The sequence below is a fragment of the Alnus glutinosa genome, chromosome 1 (genome assembly GCF_958979055.1).
Source record: "Alnus glutinosa chromosome 1, dhAlnGlut1.1, whole genome shotgun sequence".
Classification (NCBI taxonomy): Eukaryota; Viridiplantae; Streptophyta; class Magnoliopsida; order Fagales; family Betulaceae; genus Alnus; species Alnus glutinosa.
This window is the reverse complement of record NC_084886.1, coordinates 48,215,880-48,234,568: the sequence shown is the minus strand read 5'-3', so window position 1 is coordinate 48,234,568 and position 18,689 is coordinate 48,215,880. Positions and strand designations below refer to the sequence as shown.

General features: G+C 36.8%; 3 protein-coding genes across 5 annotated transcripts; 1 reads left to right on the top strand and 2 right to left on the bottom strand.

The window, feature by feature from the left end:
- Positions 1 to 1,061: 1,061 nt before the first annotated feature.
- On the bottom strand, positions 1,062 to 2,372 carry LOC133861045 (aspartic proteinase nepenthesin-1-like). The gene has a single exon (XM_062296744.1). It carries the CDS (start codon positions 2,370 to 2,372, stop codon positions 1,062 to 1,064), a length of 1,311 nt encoding a protein of 436 aa, XP_062152728.1.
- A 2,240-nt stretch (positions 2,373 to 4,612) lies between these two features.
- Positions 4,613 to 14,479, top strand: LOC133854550 (general transcription and DNA repair factor IIH subunit TFB4). 3 transcript variants are annotated; one of them, XR_009896820.1, is made up of 11 exons: positions 4,613 to 4,758; positions 4,841 to 4,929; positions 5,076 to 5,346; positions 5,758 to 5,804; positions 6,900 to 6,937; positions 7,055 to 7,100; positions 10,303 to 10,356; positions 10,471 to 10,539; positions 12,317 to 12,427; positions 13,205 to 13,300; positions 14,081 to 14,120. XR_009896820.1 is itself a non-coding variant. In XM_062290789.1 (11 exons), exons 1-11 carry the CDS (start codon positions 4,728 to 4,730, stop codon positions 14,151 to 14,153), a joined length of 891 nt encoding a protein of 296 aa, XP_062146773.1. In that variant the 5' UTR covers positions 4,613 to 4,727; the 3' UTR covers positions 14,154 to 14,479. The 3 variants fall into 3 exon arrangements, 2 of the variants coding, with proteins under 2 accessions (XP_062146773.1, XP_062146778.1); XM_062290789.1 differs by having other exon boundaries at positions 12,317 to 12,393; positions 14,081 to 14,479; XM_062290794.1 differs by lacking the exons at positions 6,900 to 6,937; positions 7,055 to 7,100; positions 10,303 to 10,356 and having other exon boundaries at positions 12,317 to 12,393; positions 14,081 to 14,479.
- A 319-nt stretch (positions 14,480 to 14,798) lies between these two features.
- LOC133854567 (uncharacterized) lies at positions 14,799 to 18,021 on the bottom strand. Its single transcript, XM_062290804.1, has 6 exons — positions 17,669 to 18,021; positions 17,245 to 17,362; positions 16,910 to 17,121; positions 16,802 to 16,829; positions 15,942 to 16,050; positions 14,799 to 15,084 (listed from the first exon to the last, which is right to left on the bottom strand). Exons 1-6 carry the CDS (start codon positions 17,930 to 17,932, stop codon positions 15,003 to 15,005), a joined length of 813 nt encoding a protein of 270 aa, XP_062146788.1. The 5' UTR covers positions 17,933 to 18,021; the 3' UTR covers positions 14,799 to 15,002.
- Between the last annotated feature and the right edge of the window lie 668 nt (positions 18,022 to 18,689).

Sequence of the window (18,689 nt, the reverse complement as noted above, 5' to 3'; positions counted from 1 at the left end):
ATTAGAATTTAGATTTGTTTGATCTACTTCTCTTGGGTTGCAGGGACTAATTTGGTGGTATTTTGATGCATGAACCATGGATATCACCTTTTGTTTTAGTACCGCTGCATGTACAGGAATTATTAGTTCTTGATTGCGTGGGAGAAGCCTATTTTAATCTCTAAGCCAAAGTGTTGAGAGTTATTAGTATTCACATTCATTAATCTGTCATTGGCTTTATCCGTCAATATTTTTTAACATTATTTGCACTTGACTCAATATTGGGTATAGATCAATCTCGAGGTTGATGAAATTCATTTATTTGGACATTTGGGACCTACCTGTCGGATAGGTGGTCAGGCAGTCCAAAACTTATTTGGACAAGGCATTAGGATCCTCTACAATTATTTGTCCGAATTCTCTCAAATTTTAATAGGTGGTTATGAGAGACCACATTTAGGATCTACCTAACCAAATAAAAATTGGGCTGCTTAACTACTTATCCGGTCAGGTGGGTTCAATTACTCTCTTTCTCGCTATCCAAATTGTACTACAATTAAGGTACTCAATTTTGATCTTTTGAGTTGTTGATGTGATAAATCGGGTATTTGAGAGAGCAGCTACTCAATAGATGCTATGACTCTTCTTTTCATGCCATTGTAACTAGCAAATTCTACATTATGAAAGCTCATTAGGAATAGGCTCTTGAAAGTTAATTGGCAACGAGTTTTCTTTCCTAAAACCGTCTCAAATTTTTGTGCTATAAATGTAGATGAGACTTTGATATTACACACTAAGCCAAAAGAAAATTAGATGTGGGACTTGAAGGCCAATGATTGTGTATATGTGTTCCTCAAGTCCCTTCTTTTTTTTCCTTGTGTCACAGCAATTTGCTTGTGCACATTTTTTATGCAATACAATTAACTTTGACTTATCAAAAAACAGAGTCCACTAATCTATAACTCTTATATGATGCGTAGAGCGAATTTCCCTCTTGAGTTTCCTTTTGAAAACTTCTGTTTTTGACAAATCACTTGAACCTTGTTGATGATGCGCCAGCAGAAATCGACTCACCAAAGCCCCTACAGCTTATCGCATTTGGCAGGAATAAAGGACAAAGTATCCTTTACGAGATCATGAACAACCATCATATTTTGCTGCTGAAAGTTGCCGAATATTGACAGACTACCCGTCGGCGCCATTGCCAAGCACGCCACTCCGATTCCCTTATTCACTATCATATAATTCTCTCTTGGTAACTCCAAATCTAACCCAGTGAAATGAAAAACCAGCCTAGGGACGCCAGCCTTAAGTTCCTTAGCGTCTCCCGACCGCACTTCAAAGCAAACGTCCAAACCCATTGTGGCGAAATTCGAGACCTTTAGCTTCGATTGCGCAATAAACTCTTGCGTTAGAATATTATACGCATCCTCTTGTAAACTAGTGATTGTGGTTCCGGAATCAATGATCACGCCGCCCCCTCCATCGACTATTTGGAACACTTGTCTTGGTATGCGCAAGAGATCATTGCCAACACTGATTCCTTCAAGAGATAGGTAGTAAAACAATGGCTGCGATGGGTTTTTGATCAATGGGGTGGCATTGACTGGCGCCCCATGTGGGAGAGTGAGATTCATATCCGCTAGAGACCCAAAGAGAAGAGTGCTTTTCTTTTTGTCACTGATTGGCGTTAAACAGTACGAGAATGTCTGCACACCAAGCTGGGAAACAAGGGAAGAAGGTCCACGCGCGAGTCCCACTATCCCCGCAGCATTTTCCAGCCCCACGCCCTGGTTGTCCACGCCACACCCAAACCCCAAATTTGGCACGGAAACCTTGTGCTGAGAATCTCCGAAAGTGAAAGTGTCGGTCGCCAGAAATCCTTCTGTGGACGATTCGTCTCCATAAACATTCGTGTAATGACAACCATTCCTACACTTGGAGTTAATAAACCCCTTACACAACGTACTATTGCACGAAACATTGTGAAAGGAAGACGACAGTGCCGGGTCGAAAACTGGAGTTGGTTGCCTGAAACACAGCTTGCATGGCTTGCATTGCGTCCAAATCAAGTCGCTACCCGTGTCCATTATGGCGCGGAAAGGTATCGCCGGGGTCCCAATCGACAAGTTCATGAAGAAGGTTCCGTCCCCACCAAAAACAGGAGCTTGAAAAGCTCCGCCACTTGTTAAAGAAGTCCTCAGCCTGTTAAGCCGCATTTTCCCACGGAGGACTTCTTGTTGGATGAATTCTACGTCGCTGAGATGTTTGTCGCCGCCCACGCGTGATATGCTGACCCGGAAGCTGCGTGAGCGTGATGAGTAGCATCCCAATGGGAGAACAACAACTAGTATCAGAAGCGATAGAGAGGTAACAGAGAAATGTTGTGCCATTGATGATTCAGGAAAGAAGTAGCAGCGAATGATCAGTAAATTGAAATAGAGACTTTATGGTGGCACGAAGCCAATGTCGTCCATCAGTCTCTGATAAGGATCGATGGAGTTGTCAAGGGTTATGAAACGTCTGGCGTTGAGGGTTAAGTGGTCTTGCTCCATCACGTCAACAACGTAATGAGTGCTACACCGCTAGCTATATATAAAGACAAGTTCCTCTCTTTCTCTCTCTATATATATATATATAGTATTTACACCATTTTATTAGCTTCCTATAGACCACGTCTCCACAGCTCCTAAATTAGTCCTGTTAAAAAAAAAAAAAAAAATCTAAAAATTAATTAGAAGTAACACATTATTATGGTATATAACCATCAAAATTTAATACTGATCTATTTCAGAGCCAATGGTAATTTTAAAAGCCACATCACCTTTGAAACGATCAAAATAAGACAAAAAAATAGTTCATAGCATTACTCGATATGACATGCCCATAAACCAACTGATCGAACAGTTTATGGTTATTGCTACATTAACCCGGTTGTATGGGAGTGAGATGAATATGATCTTCTCGGAAACAACTTTGGGTTATTTCCAAATTTTTTCCTTTTTTTCATTGTTTTCGTTTTAACTAGTTTTTGTTTTTAAAACAATTGCCAAACGATTAATTACACATGTCACTGAAACATGTTTTGCTGTTTTGAAAACAATAAAAAAAAAAAAAAACATGGCCTAACCTTCTCTTGGCCTGCTCCTTTCTATATATTTATATTTATACATGAGTATTCCATCTTATAACACTAAAACTCCTTTTGATCAATTACCTTTGAAAGTAAAAGATCCTAGCTAGCTACAAGTTTGTCATCTATATATATATATATATGTTCTATTATTTTATATAATGCTTTTAGGGCAGTGCTACAGATTCATCCGGAAATTTTGCTACCCCATGGCATTCTTGTAATTATCATTATTATAAGAATGCCATGGTGAAGCAAAATTTCCGGATGAATTCCGAAAATTTTGCTTCACCTAAGCATTACCCATGCTTTTAACATCCCAATCATGCTCTCATTAGCGGAGCCAGAAACTCAAATTTTAGTGACTGAACCAAAATGTAATGATAAGATGATTTTTTTTCTCTTTATATACTATATTTTTACTATATACACAAAAAAAAAAAAAAAAAAAAAAAAACGATAAATACAAGTCAAAATAGAAATGAAGTATTTTGTACAACACTTAGCTCGGTTGGGGCTAAGGTTGCATGGGAGTAGGTTTGTCTTTCGCAAAAAGTATATTTATCATATTTCATAAATATGTGCCAAAATTAATAGATCAATATGATAACATGTGTCATGTAGGCACTAGTTCAAAAAAAAAAACTAAAATATCAAAACAAAGTGTTTAAAATTGCAGACTGCAGTCTTTTAGAGAACTAAAATCATCAAGTATCAAGTCTGAATTAAAGTTGTTAACAAATTCTTTTTCAATATAGACAACTAAATTTTTTTTTTTATTTTTATTTTTATAAGTTTAAATTTGCAAGAAACTCTTTATCGTTTTGTTTTTGCAAAGTCTTGTTTTAAGAATTTTCATAATTGAAAATGCCTGATCAGTACTTGAAAAGTTAAAATAAGACAAATCAACTTTGGGAGGGGGCCCCACTAGTCCCACGTGGGACTAGTGGCTCCGCCATTGCATGCCCTAAATAAAAAGCAAAACGTAACAAACTTCCAAATAGTTTACGAGTAACGACATCTCACACATCGTGGCCTTCATGTGACACCCCTGGCAGCTTTCAGTCACTCTCCTTCATCGGATCTGTGTTGCTGTTTATGTTATTATTGTATTTGTTTTTATTCCCTTTGCATTTTTGAGCTTTTCTATTTCTGCTACTTCTTAATATTTTTCTTGGTATCGGTGTTTGGGTCATCAGAACTCTATATACACCACAAATCATCTATATTGATAGTCTAAATTCTTGGCATCCGTGCAAAGAATCATTTGGCCTACATCTTCGGAACATTGCTACTGCATACATTCATTCATAGTTTTTATTTTGGATTGCCCATTCCTTGTCGTTGGAATTTCTTTTCATGTATTTTAAAAAAAAAAAAAAAAACGACATCTGGCACATTCTCATTGCAGGGTTTTGTTCTTGGCCCAATTCGATAAACCCGACATTGGGCCTCTTTCCGACCCGAGAGAAAGTTATACCCGTTGTGCTCCAACGAGTAGACTGCAGTTCATATGATCATATCACTCATCAGAAAAAACAATTGCAGAGAATCCCCATCCTCTCCCATTGCGTTAAGTTCCTGCGAAACCAACTACATTTGATAGCAAATTCTCATGGCCTCCGCTCCTTCAAAGCTCTATGCAGGTCCCTCTCTCTTTCGCTCTCTACCCTCACATTCTTCTTCTTTATCTCATTCTCTGTTTGTTGTTGGATCGTGTTGTTGCAGATGACGTCAGCCTCCTGGTGGTACTGTTGGACACTAACCCTTTCTTCTGGAGCTCTTTCTCTTTCCCTTTCTCCAAGTTCCTGTCTCATGTACTCTCTCTCTCTCGATTCCAAACCCTGACCGTCTGATTGATCGAAATTAATAAGGCTTTTCAAAATTTTCTGCTGCATTTTCTGGCGAGCCAAACTGAGGTTAATTGCGGTTTCGATTCTCAGTTTTTGCGCTTTTACTACAGGTACTTACGTTTCTGAACTCGATCTTAGTTCTGAACCAATTCAACCAAGTGGTGGTGATTGCTACAGGGTGCAATTCCTGCGACTACATCTATGACTCGTCTATGGCGACGAGCCCCAGTATCGAGAGCGGAAGCATGCCCGCCCTCTGCTCCGACTTGTTGCAGAAATTGGAAGAGTTTGTGACCAGGGACGAGCACTTGGGCAAGCAAGACTCTCTAGGACCCACCACGTCTTCGCTGCTATCGGGCTCCTTGTCTATGGCTCTTTGTTGTATCCTTTTCGTCAATGCTTATGTTCGTTTAGTTAGTCGCCATCGGTATCGGAATATGATTAATTTTCGCTTGTCCCAAGCTTAAGCCTGCCGAGTTAGAATTTGAACTCAGGATCTCACATTGATACCATGGCAGATTTCTATCCCAAAAGCTGTAGTTTCTGACAAAGAGTGAATTTAATCACTTAATCAATATTCTAAGAGACTGAAAGGCTCCATTGGGTGGTATGGAGATAGTTTGGGGTTTAACTGGATTTTGGCTGCTAAAGATTTTGATGTTATGTGCAATAGCCTGAACTAATCGCAAATGCGGAATTTGTACAATTTGAAATGTTTAAGACACAATGGAGCTGTTTGATATTCACGGGACATCTATAGTTTGTTTTACTTTCACTTGATTCGATGACTAGATATACAGAGGGTTTTTCGTTCGGGACCACTCCATCCGCAGCCTAGAGTGAGTTTTTATATCTGTATTTAAAATTATACTTATTTACTGAATTGCATAAGTTGGAGTACTGATATTTCTTTTATTGATTGTCTGACCATCAATTGTCATGAACGGTTCTCAAATGTATTGTGGAGCTGTGAGATTTTGTTTTTCAATACGATACACATTGTGCAATAGTCTCATTAATAAGTATTCTTGGTGATAACATATTCATTTGATGTAATCGTATCAATGTATTTGAAGATGGAATTGTGCGATGCCTTTTTAACACTTTCTAATCAAGTACAAAAAGGCACATGTATTTTTTAACCTATTCGGCAGTCTTAATCCATATATGGAATATATCTCATTATACAAAATTTTGAGAAGTTTTTTTATGTGTAGCAAAGCGAATTTAGGGCGTGAGATTGTTGTTGGGAATACACCACACATTGACATTACGAGATAATGATATGCGAATTAGCTACTGCAAGCTTTTGTGGTTTGCAGTAACTATAGTTGTCCAAAAACTGATTTGGTTAGTTCTTATTGCCTTATCAAAATTATTTATGAAGGTGCTAGTGAATGACACACTCAAAAGTGGAATTATTGGTAATGAATTTTGGAGCACGATTTAAATGATATTGCCATTGAATGAGGTTTATTGAAGGTAACATTCTTCGACCTTATATGTTACTGAAACTCTTGTGACGCAAGCTCCAGTTAGACCTTAAAAGGTCTCTATTTTTCTTCTACAAACTCTTCTAACTTGTTATAGTGGATGACATGTGGTGATGTTTTCTGTGATATGGTGATTGGAGAGTTTTTAATATCATCCAAAGTTGACATATATTTCACTGAACTCTTGTCGCTCTTCCTCCAGATTGTATGCAGTTGGTCTAATAAGTGCAATGTGCACGACCAATTTGTAGAATGATATATGATATCATGCTTTTTTTTAAAGCCCACTTTCTGTTGGTTTTGTTTGTAGTTCTTTTTTTTTTCTTTTTTTCTTTTTTTCTCTCTCTCTATTTTCTGCTTTATCATTTCATCACATTCATATAGATTTTTAGAACTTAAGTGGAATATCTATCTGGTAAAGTTACTGACATATGGGGGCAGATTTTATGCTTGCAGGCATCCTCAGATGGACCAGAACAGTATGTTCCTTCTTATTATTACTACTAGTAGCAGTATTAGTATTACTTTTATTATTACTACTACTTTTTGTACTTTTAGGTTGAGCTTTTAGCCTGAATTTTTCCCCTCTTTTCCAGATATGTTGCAATTATGAATGCAATATTTTCAGCGCAGCGCTCTATGGTATGCACCATGCAGTTAATTTTTCTCTGTGTTGTCCAATAAATAATCTGTATAACAAAATAGTTTTTGGAAATGGTCTAATGTTTTACATTTGATTCCCTCCCCCAATCTATGGTATGCACTATGTAGTTAATTTTTCTGTGTTGTCCAATAAATAATCTGTATAACAAAATAGTTTTTGGTTGGTAAATGTCTGAATCAGTTTTTGGAAATAGTCTAATGTTTTACATTTGATTCCCTCCCCCAATCCCAATGAAGGTTGGGAATCCTTTAGGCATATTAGTTTGATATCTTTTTATGAGAACTCGTAGCATAAATGGCCCTGGTTGTGGGTCTTAAAATTTTAATATGAAAGATTTGGCTATTATATGTGGAGCATATCTTTATCCTGTTGATTTTCAGGAATAAAGATCAAAATCTTATTCATTAAGTTGTTATTATTGTAAAAAAATCTCTTGAAGAAATTAAAACTTCCTCCTAGTTGTCATGCATGAAGGCTTTACTATTTATTTTGCTAAAATGGAACTAGAAATAGGTGGCAAATGTAGTTGTTTTGATTGCCACAGTTTTTAATGAATAACTGTGACTTACTGTCATATGTAAATGTTACTTCAGTAATCTTTTATGAGAATCTGGACTGATTACCTTGCATTAACAGCCATACTCTATAATGAATTCGTAGTGACTTATTATGATAAATTGTATTATTCATTGAGCGTAGTGATTATTGGTACTAGTTTCATACAGATTATCAAACCTAAGGTTGCCAATCTTCTATTTCTGCTTCTTCAACCACTCAAGTCTTGATTCTTGAATTGCTTGTTTATCTTCCAATCCTTCCTGCCTACCTGATATTCACTTTTCCAAACCTCTTCTCAATTTCTTTTTCGTAATCACTCTGAATCATGCAAGCTCCTCATAAAACCTTGTTCTCACCAACTTCTCCCTATTAGCCTTCTTTGTTCCTGCCTTATTCTCCATCTTTGACTTCATCTTCAATGAACCACATGCATATTCCTTCTCTTTGTACTTTTTCAACTTGTATACCTTATGTACTTTATGCCCATTTTCTTTTATACTCTGTTTGTTTTGGCGTAAAATATTTTGTGGAAAATGTTTACCGTATTTTCCAGTGTTTGGTGCGACAAAAAATAATAATCAAACCGAAAATATTTTCGGTTTGACCAAAAAAGCTTCTTTAGTTTCGAAAAATGATTTACATTTTTAAATTCCGTAAATCATTTTCTAAGACAGACCCAGGCCACTGCAGGGTCACCACCAAACCACCTCTGACCATCACCGAGCCACCCCTGGGCTACAGCTAGACCACCCTTGGACCACCACCGAGCCACCCTGGACCATCACTGAGCCAACCCAGACCACCACTGAACCACCACCAAGCCACCACCGAACCACCATCAAGACACACCTAGACCATCGCCAAGCCACCCTGGACCATCACCGAGCCACCCTCGGACCATCACTGAGCTACCCCCCGACCATCACTGAGCCTCCCTAGACCATCACCAAGCCACCCTCAGACCATCACCGACCACTCCCGGACCATCATTGAGCCACCCCTGGACTACCACTAAGCCACCCCCAGACCACCACCGAGCCACCTTCGAACCACCCTCGGACCATCACCAAGCCACGCCCGAACCATCCCCGAGCCACCGTAGACCATAACTGAGCCACTCCCAGACCACCACCAAGCCCCCCCCCCCCCCGCGCGACCATCACCGACCCACCCTCGGACCACCACCGACCTACCCCTGGACCACTACCAAGCAATTATTTTATATTAATATTTTTATGTTGTGAATACAAATTGATTTTTATAGGTTAATATGATTGAATGAAAATATAAAAAATATTTGTGATTTTCCGTACGCGCCAAACACCGGAAAATGATTTCCTTGAAAATATTTTACAACGGAAAACATTTTACATCGAAACAAACAGAGCATCAGTTTCTTGTTCACTTCATGATCTGGCTGTACATCTGACTTGGCCCTGCCGATGCATCATGCTGATGAATCCAATAAATTCAGATACCATTCAAAATCTTAAAGAGTTAGAATGGAAGGAAGCAATCAAAACACAAAGGAAGTGGAGTAGTATTTTACAACATTTAGTTATTTATTCATTGACTTTCCACAGTAATAGTATCAAATGCGTTTATAATCTAATGTCCTGTCTTGAATCATAGTCATTTGATTTTGAAATGAATAGAAAAAGAGATGGTCCACAGCGTCTGAGATTAGGCATTTGAGATGCGAGATTCTTGACATAAAGCAATGTTTCTCTGGGTCGCACCGCTTGTGGAACCTCAATATATGTGAAAATAAAGGGTCCATAAAATATGATTGCACCCCTTGGTTGAGCCATCCCCTATAAATAAATACTTCAAATGCAGCTGTATGAACTATGATCCTAAAAGTTGAAAAGTTTGACTATTGATTGTTAAACCTGCATCTTCTTTGTCTAACAATGTAATATTTTATGGAAAATGCCTGACCATACTTCATTTGGCTTTTAAACTGTTGGCAAGTGCTGGACGTTTGCCAACAGTGTGGGATGGAAAATGTACCATCAGCACGTGTCTGATGTGTGCCAACATTATGGCTGGAATTTCATATCTTCAAGGATACGCGAGATATTTGGTGGCTTATTAGATGGGCAGTCAAATTATGTAAGGCAAGTTTTGTTGAACAGGTTGGTTATATGCAAATTAGATATAGAGTCACCTCAATTCAACTAAGCTTTAATCCCAACTAATTGAAGCTAGGTCAATAAATCCTTTTCCCAAACTAATTTGGATTGGCTAAATATATTTAAGTTGGCCAATTGCAAATTTGAAATGAAGTCCTGGGATGATTTTATCTATGTAAATATATGGTTTCCAAAGCCTTGCATGCAAAATATTTAACATTTTTTTAGTAAAATATGTTTGAGGTACAAATTTATGGTGTCCATGTATATGTCATTTAAGTTTTTGGTTTGCTCTTATTTAGCTTCTTTAAATTGTATGTGTACTAGTACTATATTGGTTTATTATCTTTTTAAGTGCTTGGGAGCATACAAAAGGTCCTCTAATAAGATTTATGATCTTTTTCCTCTTTTAATATGATTATACTTGCTGATTCTTTTTTGAATTTAAAGAACTTTCTTATGTAAAGCCAATTTGCCTCTGGTGCAGGTTCCTATAGATTCTTGTTATATAGGTTCTAACAATTCTGCCTTCCTCCAGCAGGTAATTTGTCTGTTGCATGTAATCTTAATGAATTTTTATTGCAATACATGATATAATATTGGCACGAGCCCTCTGTTGGCTTTAGTGATTGCATCTAATGTGTTTGAAAAACAGGCTTCTTACATAACTGGTGGTGTGTATCAGAAACCCCAACAACTGGATGGGCTGTTTCAATATCTCTTGGTAGGTTGTGTAGAATAGTTTTCGCTAAGCAATTTAAATTTGCAGTCTTTATCTTTTATCATTGTTCTCTGTTAATTGAGCTTGCCCATACTGTATTGCTTTCATAATTTTTTTTTAAAAAAATTGTATAATATGCATGTCTGATTTTAGAGCTTTTGGGAGTATAAAATGAAACAATAAAGAGGAAGTTAATTCGCATTTTCTATATGATAAAAACTACGACCCACAGTCTTGCGTTGTTAAAGGTACTGAAATAATGTATTGAATTTTCCTGCTAATGTATATTTTTGCATAGAACTCGATAGAGTTGCTGCAGAGCTAAATGAGACACCATTGGTTGAGATGCATGACATATGACACGGATACTGTGTTCTTCACATTCCGGTTACCTGACTTATATTGATTTTCTGTCTTATCAAGCTGTGGTGGCACAATCTAGATATGATTAAAGCTGTTCATAAGTTAAAACTGACATTGTTCAGATCTTTGAAAGGCTTATTTACTGTATGATAATATTTAATGGTTTTCAAAAAGGTATACCCTGATGTGTATGTTGTCGAGAGTACTATAAGAGAAGCATTGCATTGTCATTGAGACCATGGAATCCAATATTACAGGCACGTGGGTTCACTGTGCCATCACTTGACTTGTTTGTATGTTAAGCTCAGGTTTCGAAGAACTTGTGAAGCTCAAATTGGCAAAAGTTGGACATGGTTTGTTCAGGTTATGGTTCAAAACAGGCACTGTTCAGATCTTCACAAGATTACCTGCTCTATATTTATATTCCATAGGTTGTTTGGGTAGCTGCTATTCAAACTCTATGACGTATCTGGCTCACTCTCAAGGGGTATTAAGCTTGCACAAGCACGAGATCTTGTAGTTTTTGTTGTTGTTGAAGGAAAACCCATGGTTGACCTGCAGGATAGTTAGAAAAATAATGGTTGAAGGACTTATCTTTTAGTATGTTCTAAAAATTTTGAAAGATTGTTATCGGGGCATGATAAAAAAACTTAAATCTTTTATGTATCTATTGTATGAACAGATCGTTTTCAGTTACAATACCAATAGGTTAGCTACTTTCTTTCTTTCTAATCCCAATCTACTTCAAAACTGTATGAGAAAGATTGAATGAATGTTCTTGCACTATAGCAGTGCTATTCTAAAATGGGGTTGCTTCTGATCCAATTGATCTGCACTGATGAAATTAGAGTTCAAAGGTGAGAAGATGAGGATTTGCTTCTATGTTACATTCCAAGAATTCAATACATAGAAATACCGATCTTGAGTTTACATATCAGTTACGCCCCATAATCTTCTTGCCTCTCAATGATATTCTTGTGCTTAGTATGTCAACTGTAGCAGCTTTTATTTCTGCCACGTCAGTTTTGGGATCAGAACTTTTAGTTGTTTTCCGTTTAGAAAAGAATAGTGTGTTTAAATGAACAGAATTGATTTGCTGAAAATCTAGCAAGAACTTTTTTAACCTTTAATAACTTTCAGCTCTTTCACTTCAGAAGACTGAACTCTTAAGAATCTAATATAGAGCTAGTTATGTAGCTGCTATTCTTTTTTCTTGTTTAAGATCTATTTTTAAGTAATGGATATATTTTCTGAAATTTTTGTTTATTATATTCAGTCACTATCTTTGGTTTGTAATGTATATGTGACAATCTTGTTCCCTATTATGTCACTCTATCTAATTTCTGTAGTCTACAAGCCTTTCTTTTACATGTATTTCAACTTGTTGATATTGATGAAATCTTGTTGTTCCATGCAGACAGTTTTTGCGACTGATTTGCATTCTCGTACCTTCTTACAGCTTCCTAAGTCTGTTGGTGTTGACTTCCGTGCCTCGTAAGTTAAACCTCTTGTGGCCGTTTGTTTTTCGGTATGTCGTGTTTTCATTTGTTCTTCTGGATGTTTACATTTTTAACTATTAAGATTGATGTTTAAAATTGTATTTTGCGGGTGTAATGTATACCGGTGAAGGAGCTGCATCATGTACTTTTTCTTGGCAAATGTGATTATATTTTTAATATTCTGCCTGCACTAAACTCACCTTAATTAGATAAATCTAGAAAAAAAACTTATTAGAAATAAATTGTCTATATGTGCAATGAATTGATTATCTGTATTCATTGTTACATAAAGGTACAAATTAGATGGTGGGTCTCAATTTTTCTCTTGGATCCAGATTAATGAGCTTGTTTGGATGTTTGGTAATACCGGATACAGCAAACGTACTAGAATCAAATCTGACATGGTATACACTTAAAAATCTTTTCCATAGGAAGGGTTACCAATATCAGTCATGGTTCTCTGTTTTCCTGCTCAAAGGGATGAATTTGATCTCTCTCTCACTCTCTATTGCATGCATTGTTTACTTAGATGTTTAAGTTTTTATATTATTTCCAAATCATGCTGGAAAAACCAAGTATGTTTCACGTTAACTAGCTGAAGATTTGCAAGTAAAAAAAAAAAAAAAAAGGGAAGGAGACTATGTAATGTGAGTTTTTTTGGTTGTTTTCATGTATGCACGCATAAATTACATGCATGCATGTGAAATTACATGCATGCATGTGAAATTACATGCATATATACATATGATTATGTTCCCGCACACATTTGAATTGCATGCACCTTATTGAATCTTTGAAACTTGCAGGTGCTTTTGCCATAAAAAGACAATCGACATGGGCTCTATATGTTCTGTATGCTTGTCCATATTCTGTAAGCATCACAAGAAATGTTCGACCTGTGGGTGAGTGGATTTATTGTTTTCAAGCTATATTATACCATTTATGATAAGCTGCTTACAGTTGTCTCACTGTGTATGATTCTTTAAGTCGAACTAATACCTATTGGAAGTAAATGAGTGCAAGTTCAAAATCACAAAGGAAGTAGATTAACTTTTGTGCTCCTATGTTTTTCGAGGGTTTGTCCAAATGGTATATGGGGATAGCCTTAACAGGATGGCAAAAGGTTATCACTATTCTTTCTGATTAACCTTAACAAAGGGTCTTGAATCAACAGTCTTGGGGGTTCCAGATAGTAAGAAATCTTTTCAGCTCTCTAAATTGGATGTTAGCAGTAGCAGCTGGATGGCAAAGGTTCTACCTATCATATTTTTTTATGAATCTTACGTTGGGTTTGTAAGGAGTTTGAGGTGGGGACAGGAAAAATTGTGATTATTAATTTTTATTCTTTTTTTCCTTTTTTAAGTTGAGTTACATGTTTTGCTACTGCAAGATATAATTAAGGTTGGAAGTAACATCAATTGGATGGAAGGAAGATATCCTTCACAACCAGATAAGTGGTTGCCTTCATGGTGTGAACTTAGCCAATTTTATTTGTTGATTGAAAGCTCAGAGAAACCAGTTACTGCACATTGCTGCTCTTGATATCCGGATGAATCAAAAGTTACTTTTGTATTTTTTGATGAGGGGAAAAAAAAATGGTTGCTTCGCGTTTCTGAGATGTTGGTTTGTATTATCAATTTTTACCTCTCTTGATATTTGTTGTGGCTTTGGGCATCATGCAGGTCAGTATTTGGTCAGGCTCACTCAGACGTTGCATCGGTTTCCAATCTTAAGAGAAAGACCCCAGAAACATAATCTACAGTGTAATATATTGTGTTATTGAAACTGTATGTCTGATTTGCATTTCCTAGCAATAGGTTTTGTCAGCCTTCTTGTCTTGAGCGGCTTGGGAACCTGAAATATGTTTGGCAAGACAATTTTAGGTCTACATCACCAATTTTGCACCCAATAGCCTTGGATCGGAGTAGAGCATATTTAAAAAAGAAATTGTTTTAGGAAGGAGCAATGGTTATGTTGCAAGTAACAAACTGTGCTAAATGAGAGCAGCTGTACAAAAAGGTGCTTGACAATTTTGGATCTTGTGTATTAATTTTATGTCGGCAAAGCATATTGCTTCTATATGAACATTTTTTTGTAAGAAATCAGGAGTTCTACATCTTTTGGCAATGCCTTATTCTCAACCTAATCGGTAATCCAATTTCGATATTTCATTTTTTATAATTAGCTTGGAGTGTAAAATCTATGGTGGATATTGGATTGGGAATTTTCTGTGCTGTTTCTTCTGCAGTGTTGTAATAAATTAGTTTACTTCTGGTTAATGTATGCTAAGATCAATGTAAATCTATGGTGGATATAATAGGATTGGGAATTTTCTGTGCTCTGGCCATTGCCGCATTTTAACGTGCCACTGAGAAGAAACCAATCAATAGAAACATAATATGACTTCCCAAGGAATCGATATCATTATGACGAAATCAATCAATACAATCAGTCATAGTGATAATTTCTGTGCAGAACAGTCTACAAAGCCAATGTTATTTACAACTTTGTACAAGAATCATTAAGTTTTCTTGGCCTGTATAAAGGCAAGACAGCAACAAGTTCCCAGCATCAATATTGTTCACAGCTGTAGAATAGCCTTCTTTAGAGAGCCCTGAGAACAAATTTGCCGGTTGTGTGAACACCCATTGCAGCAAGTTTCAGTACCGCACGACTCCTATACAACCTGTGATGCAAAATCCGTGTCAAGGCCAATTTTGCTGACTGTAAGGTTAAAATTCTGTTGGAACATAACTGGAACCTATAATATGCTTGAGGACAAATGCACAAAACACTGAAACCTATCAAATACTGACAGTTTAACCTTAGGTCCAATTAAGCATTTCAACTGCCTCAAAACCACAGCTTGTCGGCATTAAGATAATGCGAGCTTTCTGAACTCCTACACTGGCAAGTGCCAATGCAGACACAAACAGTACAAGAAAATCAATCGGTTCAGGTAACTAAAATAAGTTTGCTCCAACAGTAATGTACACCTCATGCCAATGTAGTCCCAAATTAGGGAGGAGACAATGATGCTAAAGCGATTATGTATTCCAAATTTAAAATATTAAATGAAAGATTTCATAGATATCATAATTGTCTATGCTCCGTAAAACATTCAAATATTTGAAGGAAAGACGAAATAGTTATCTCTGGCAAAATTGATTCACGGGTTGTATAAATGTGTGAAAAGGTCTAGCAATTACCTGCTTCCATTTACCTACAGGCAAATAAGTGAGTGTTGGGGAAGAGGGAGGGGGATGATATGAGATGGAAGAGGGATGGGGAACCAGAAATGCTAAACCTAAATTCAGTACCAATGTTTTCCTGCTTACCAATACCTTATTACCCCTTGATTTTTGAGGCAATATGATGCATAAGAACCATATTTTGTAAAAAAATTGAATTACGAAAATAATGCAAATTACACAATGTAACATATCTATGCATGCCTTTCAGTTTCTTGACCTGGAGAGCAGCAGAAGATTGAGGATAACATTCTCAACAGCTAATGGTATAGTAAACAAAATTAAAACTCACCCTGCCAGAGCAAGTCCCCAGGTGGACAGGGCATAAAACAGTTTCCCAGCATGCCAAATATTTAACATCTTCTCCAGTTTGCTGACATCAGCTAATGCTTTCCCCAAAGCTGCAAGTTTATAATGTCTCAGAGATAAGTAACATAGGCAATCACTCCCGGGTCAAAAGACCACATGTCACTGGGAGAAGTCAGAGCCAGATTGGTGATTATTATATCAATGAGAAAGATGCCAAATTTCCAAAGGTATCCGAGTAATAAATGTTACCAGCAAGCATCACACTCAGAAATAGGTATCTTGTTCCCAAGGTTATACTATTAGAGACATCATCCTCCAACGAGAAAAGAAAGACGGTCAAAATGTGATTTTGGTCTGCAAACTATGTGTTAAATTTCAATTTCATACTGAATCACCGAGTCAATTTAGTACTTGATGTTTTGAAAACATTTCCATTTTTTTTTTGCCCCGTCTTGCCATACAACTGATAATTGCTGACATGATAAACTTTTTTCCACCCTCATGTCCTTCTATTGCTGACATGACACGTCAGGCCAAAGCAAGGCTCACATAATCAAAGAGTATGGCACCATATGACACGCATGTGAGGCCACAGCAGCAAAGCCCTAAGTAAGCCACATTCACAATACAAGGATGTGGGAAATCGGAAAATGTAACATGACACATTGTTTAGGGTCCAAAAGTCATATTTTGACCAAGAAAGAAACCCTTACCACTCCCTATAAGACATTAATACATTATGCTGAAGTTACAATGATAACAGCTTATATGACCTTTATGAAGTTTTGGGAACAGAAATTGTTAGGGCAAAAGCATTTTCAAATGACTGGACAGCAAACTTACTTTTTTGCAGCTCTTCCGGTGTCAAATTCTGCATTTGCAAGGAAGCAAATCATATTAGATATTAGACAAGAAATAATTAATGAGAAATAAGTTTGGGTAGCCATGTACCCTAGCTTTTGGGTTTGACATAATGCATCTAGCCATAAAGTTGGCAACCCCATCCACCACATGCTCCTCACTAACAACTACATAATTTTCATTATCAATTCCGCTCCATTCTTCAACATTGCTTGGCACCATTTCATCTGTGACCCATACCCACCAGCTGGGTTCTTCATTGTCAACTTTTATTAGAATTTCAGCCGAGTGCAAATCATCACCTAATCAAAGAACCAACCCCAAAACCCAGAAAAAAATATCAAACCTGTGAAACTTGAAGGATAGGAAAGATGTTGCACTAAATAATATGCAAAGATACAACCCCATGAAATAAAGTAAAAAACCTGTGGCCTCCTTGAAAGGAAACTCATAGCTAGTTCCGTTGGCTGATGCCTGCTGGAGGGATTTGAGCCGAGTCAAGAAGTGTTCAGAATCCACCGTTTCCACGAGCCGAACATACAACTGAAATTGCAAAACTAATACCTTACATCAATATAAAATTAAATCTATCACGAATAATACTTTTCTACTCTATAAGATCTTGGATATAACAAAGGAAGGTAAAGGGTATGCGTAAAAATGCTCAAGGAATCTAATTTCTTAATAAATTTAACAATTTCCTTTCCTTTCACATCAACCCACGTGAGGAATTCCACAAAATTCAACAGCAAATGATAAAATTCCATAAATCTTTTATTAATTTGACATAAAATCTTTCCACTAAAACCCAAAATAAAATAAAAATAAGAAACAATAGTAAAGACGTACATCGGGAGGGCAATCGTTGAATAAACAAGGGGATTCGGAGAGGTCCTGAAGGAGCTTCAGATTCTGCTCGAGCAAGTTCCTAAGACGCCGATTCTCCGATCGCATAGCCTCCAATTCGTCCTCCGAAGACGCGCGCTTGCTCTCGGGCGCGCCCTCCTGTTCGTGGCTCGTCTGGTGGTGGTGGCGGCATTCCATGGCGGTCCAGGCCACGTCGGCAACCTCCATAACCGTCTTGGCCACCTCAATGGCACCGTGGCCTCCCATGATTTTTCGCAAATTTTGGGACTTTTTTTCGGGGGATTGGGGGAAGGAACCTAAAGGCTGGTCCGTACTTTTGGCCTCCTTTCCCTTCTATTTGAACTTTAAAAAAACTATATAAAAAATAAATAAATAAATACATCAACAAATAAATTAAAACAATGAACAGTAAAGTGTGGCAACCCAACAAAAAGCCGCAAAATATCTCAGTGCAGATAAACAAAAAAAAATTAAATTAAATTAATCACCAATTAGGACGATTTGACAATGCACACCAAGAATAACACAACTAAGCATTTTTAGTAATTTCATCAAAATAGTTTTTTAGCTATTTTGGTGAGTCAATTTAATGAAAATCCTGAAAAACTACTCCCAATAGCCTTACCATTTTAACCAAAAAAATTTGATGACTGAAATTACTAACCAAATTAGATGAGGCATTTTCACTCAACAACCCACTCACCAAATTTTGTTTCACCTTTCTCTCTCACATAATTAACACACTTTTTTTCTTTTTTTTCTCTCATTTTCTTCTCCCATCTCCCATTTCTCACACGATAATATCCTAATTTCATAGATATTAATATTTTTTGTAAAAATATTATATAGAGAACAAATAAATAAATATGAAAAAAATATTATTTAAATGGAATAGTGAATATTGACTAGTTAAAATGGTGAGGCTGCTGAGGAAATTTTAATAAAGTGACTCATCAGAATAGAAAAAAGTGATTTTTAATTATTTTAGTGAGTAAAATTTGGT

What these genes read in the sequence shown, in the direction of transcription:
- LOC133854567 (XM_062290804.1), bottom strand. Translation starts at nt 17,932, where the DNA reads ATGGGAGGCCACGGTGCCATTGAGGTGGCCAAGACGGTTATGGAGGTT. An exon ending in ACCGGAAGAGCTGCAAAAAA is followed by an intron (nt 16,051 to 16,801) that starts GTAAGTTTGCTG and finishes ATAAACTTGCAG; the next exon opens with CTTTGGGGAAAGCATTAGCT. An exon ending in TGGGGACTTGCTCTGGCAGG is followed by an intron (nt 15,085 to 15,941) that starts GTGAGTTTTAAT and finishes TTTGCATCACAG; the next exon opens with GTTGTATAGGAGTCGTGCGG.
- LOC133854550 (XM_062290789.1), top strand. Translation starts at nt 4,728, where the DNA reads ATGGCCTCCGCTCCTTCAAAGCTCTATGCAG. An exon ending in TCCTTCAAAGCTCTATGCAG is followed by an intron (nt 4,759 to 4,840) that starts GTCCCTCTCTCT and finishes GTGTTGTTGCAG; the next exon opens with ATGACGTCAGCCTCCTGGTG. An exon ending in CACTCCATCCGCAGCCTAGA is followed by an intron (nt 5,805 to 6,899) that starts GTGAGTTTTTAT and finishes ATATGGGGGCAG; the next exon opens with ATTTTATGCTTGCAGGCATC.
- LOC133861045 (XM_062296744.1), bottom strand. Translation starts at nt 2,372, where the DNA reads ATGGCACAACATTTCTCTGTTACCTCTCTATCGCTTCTGATACTAGTT.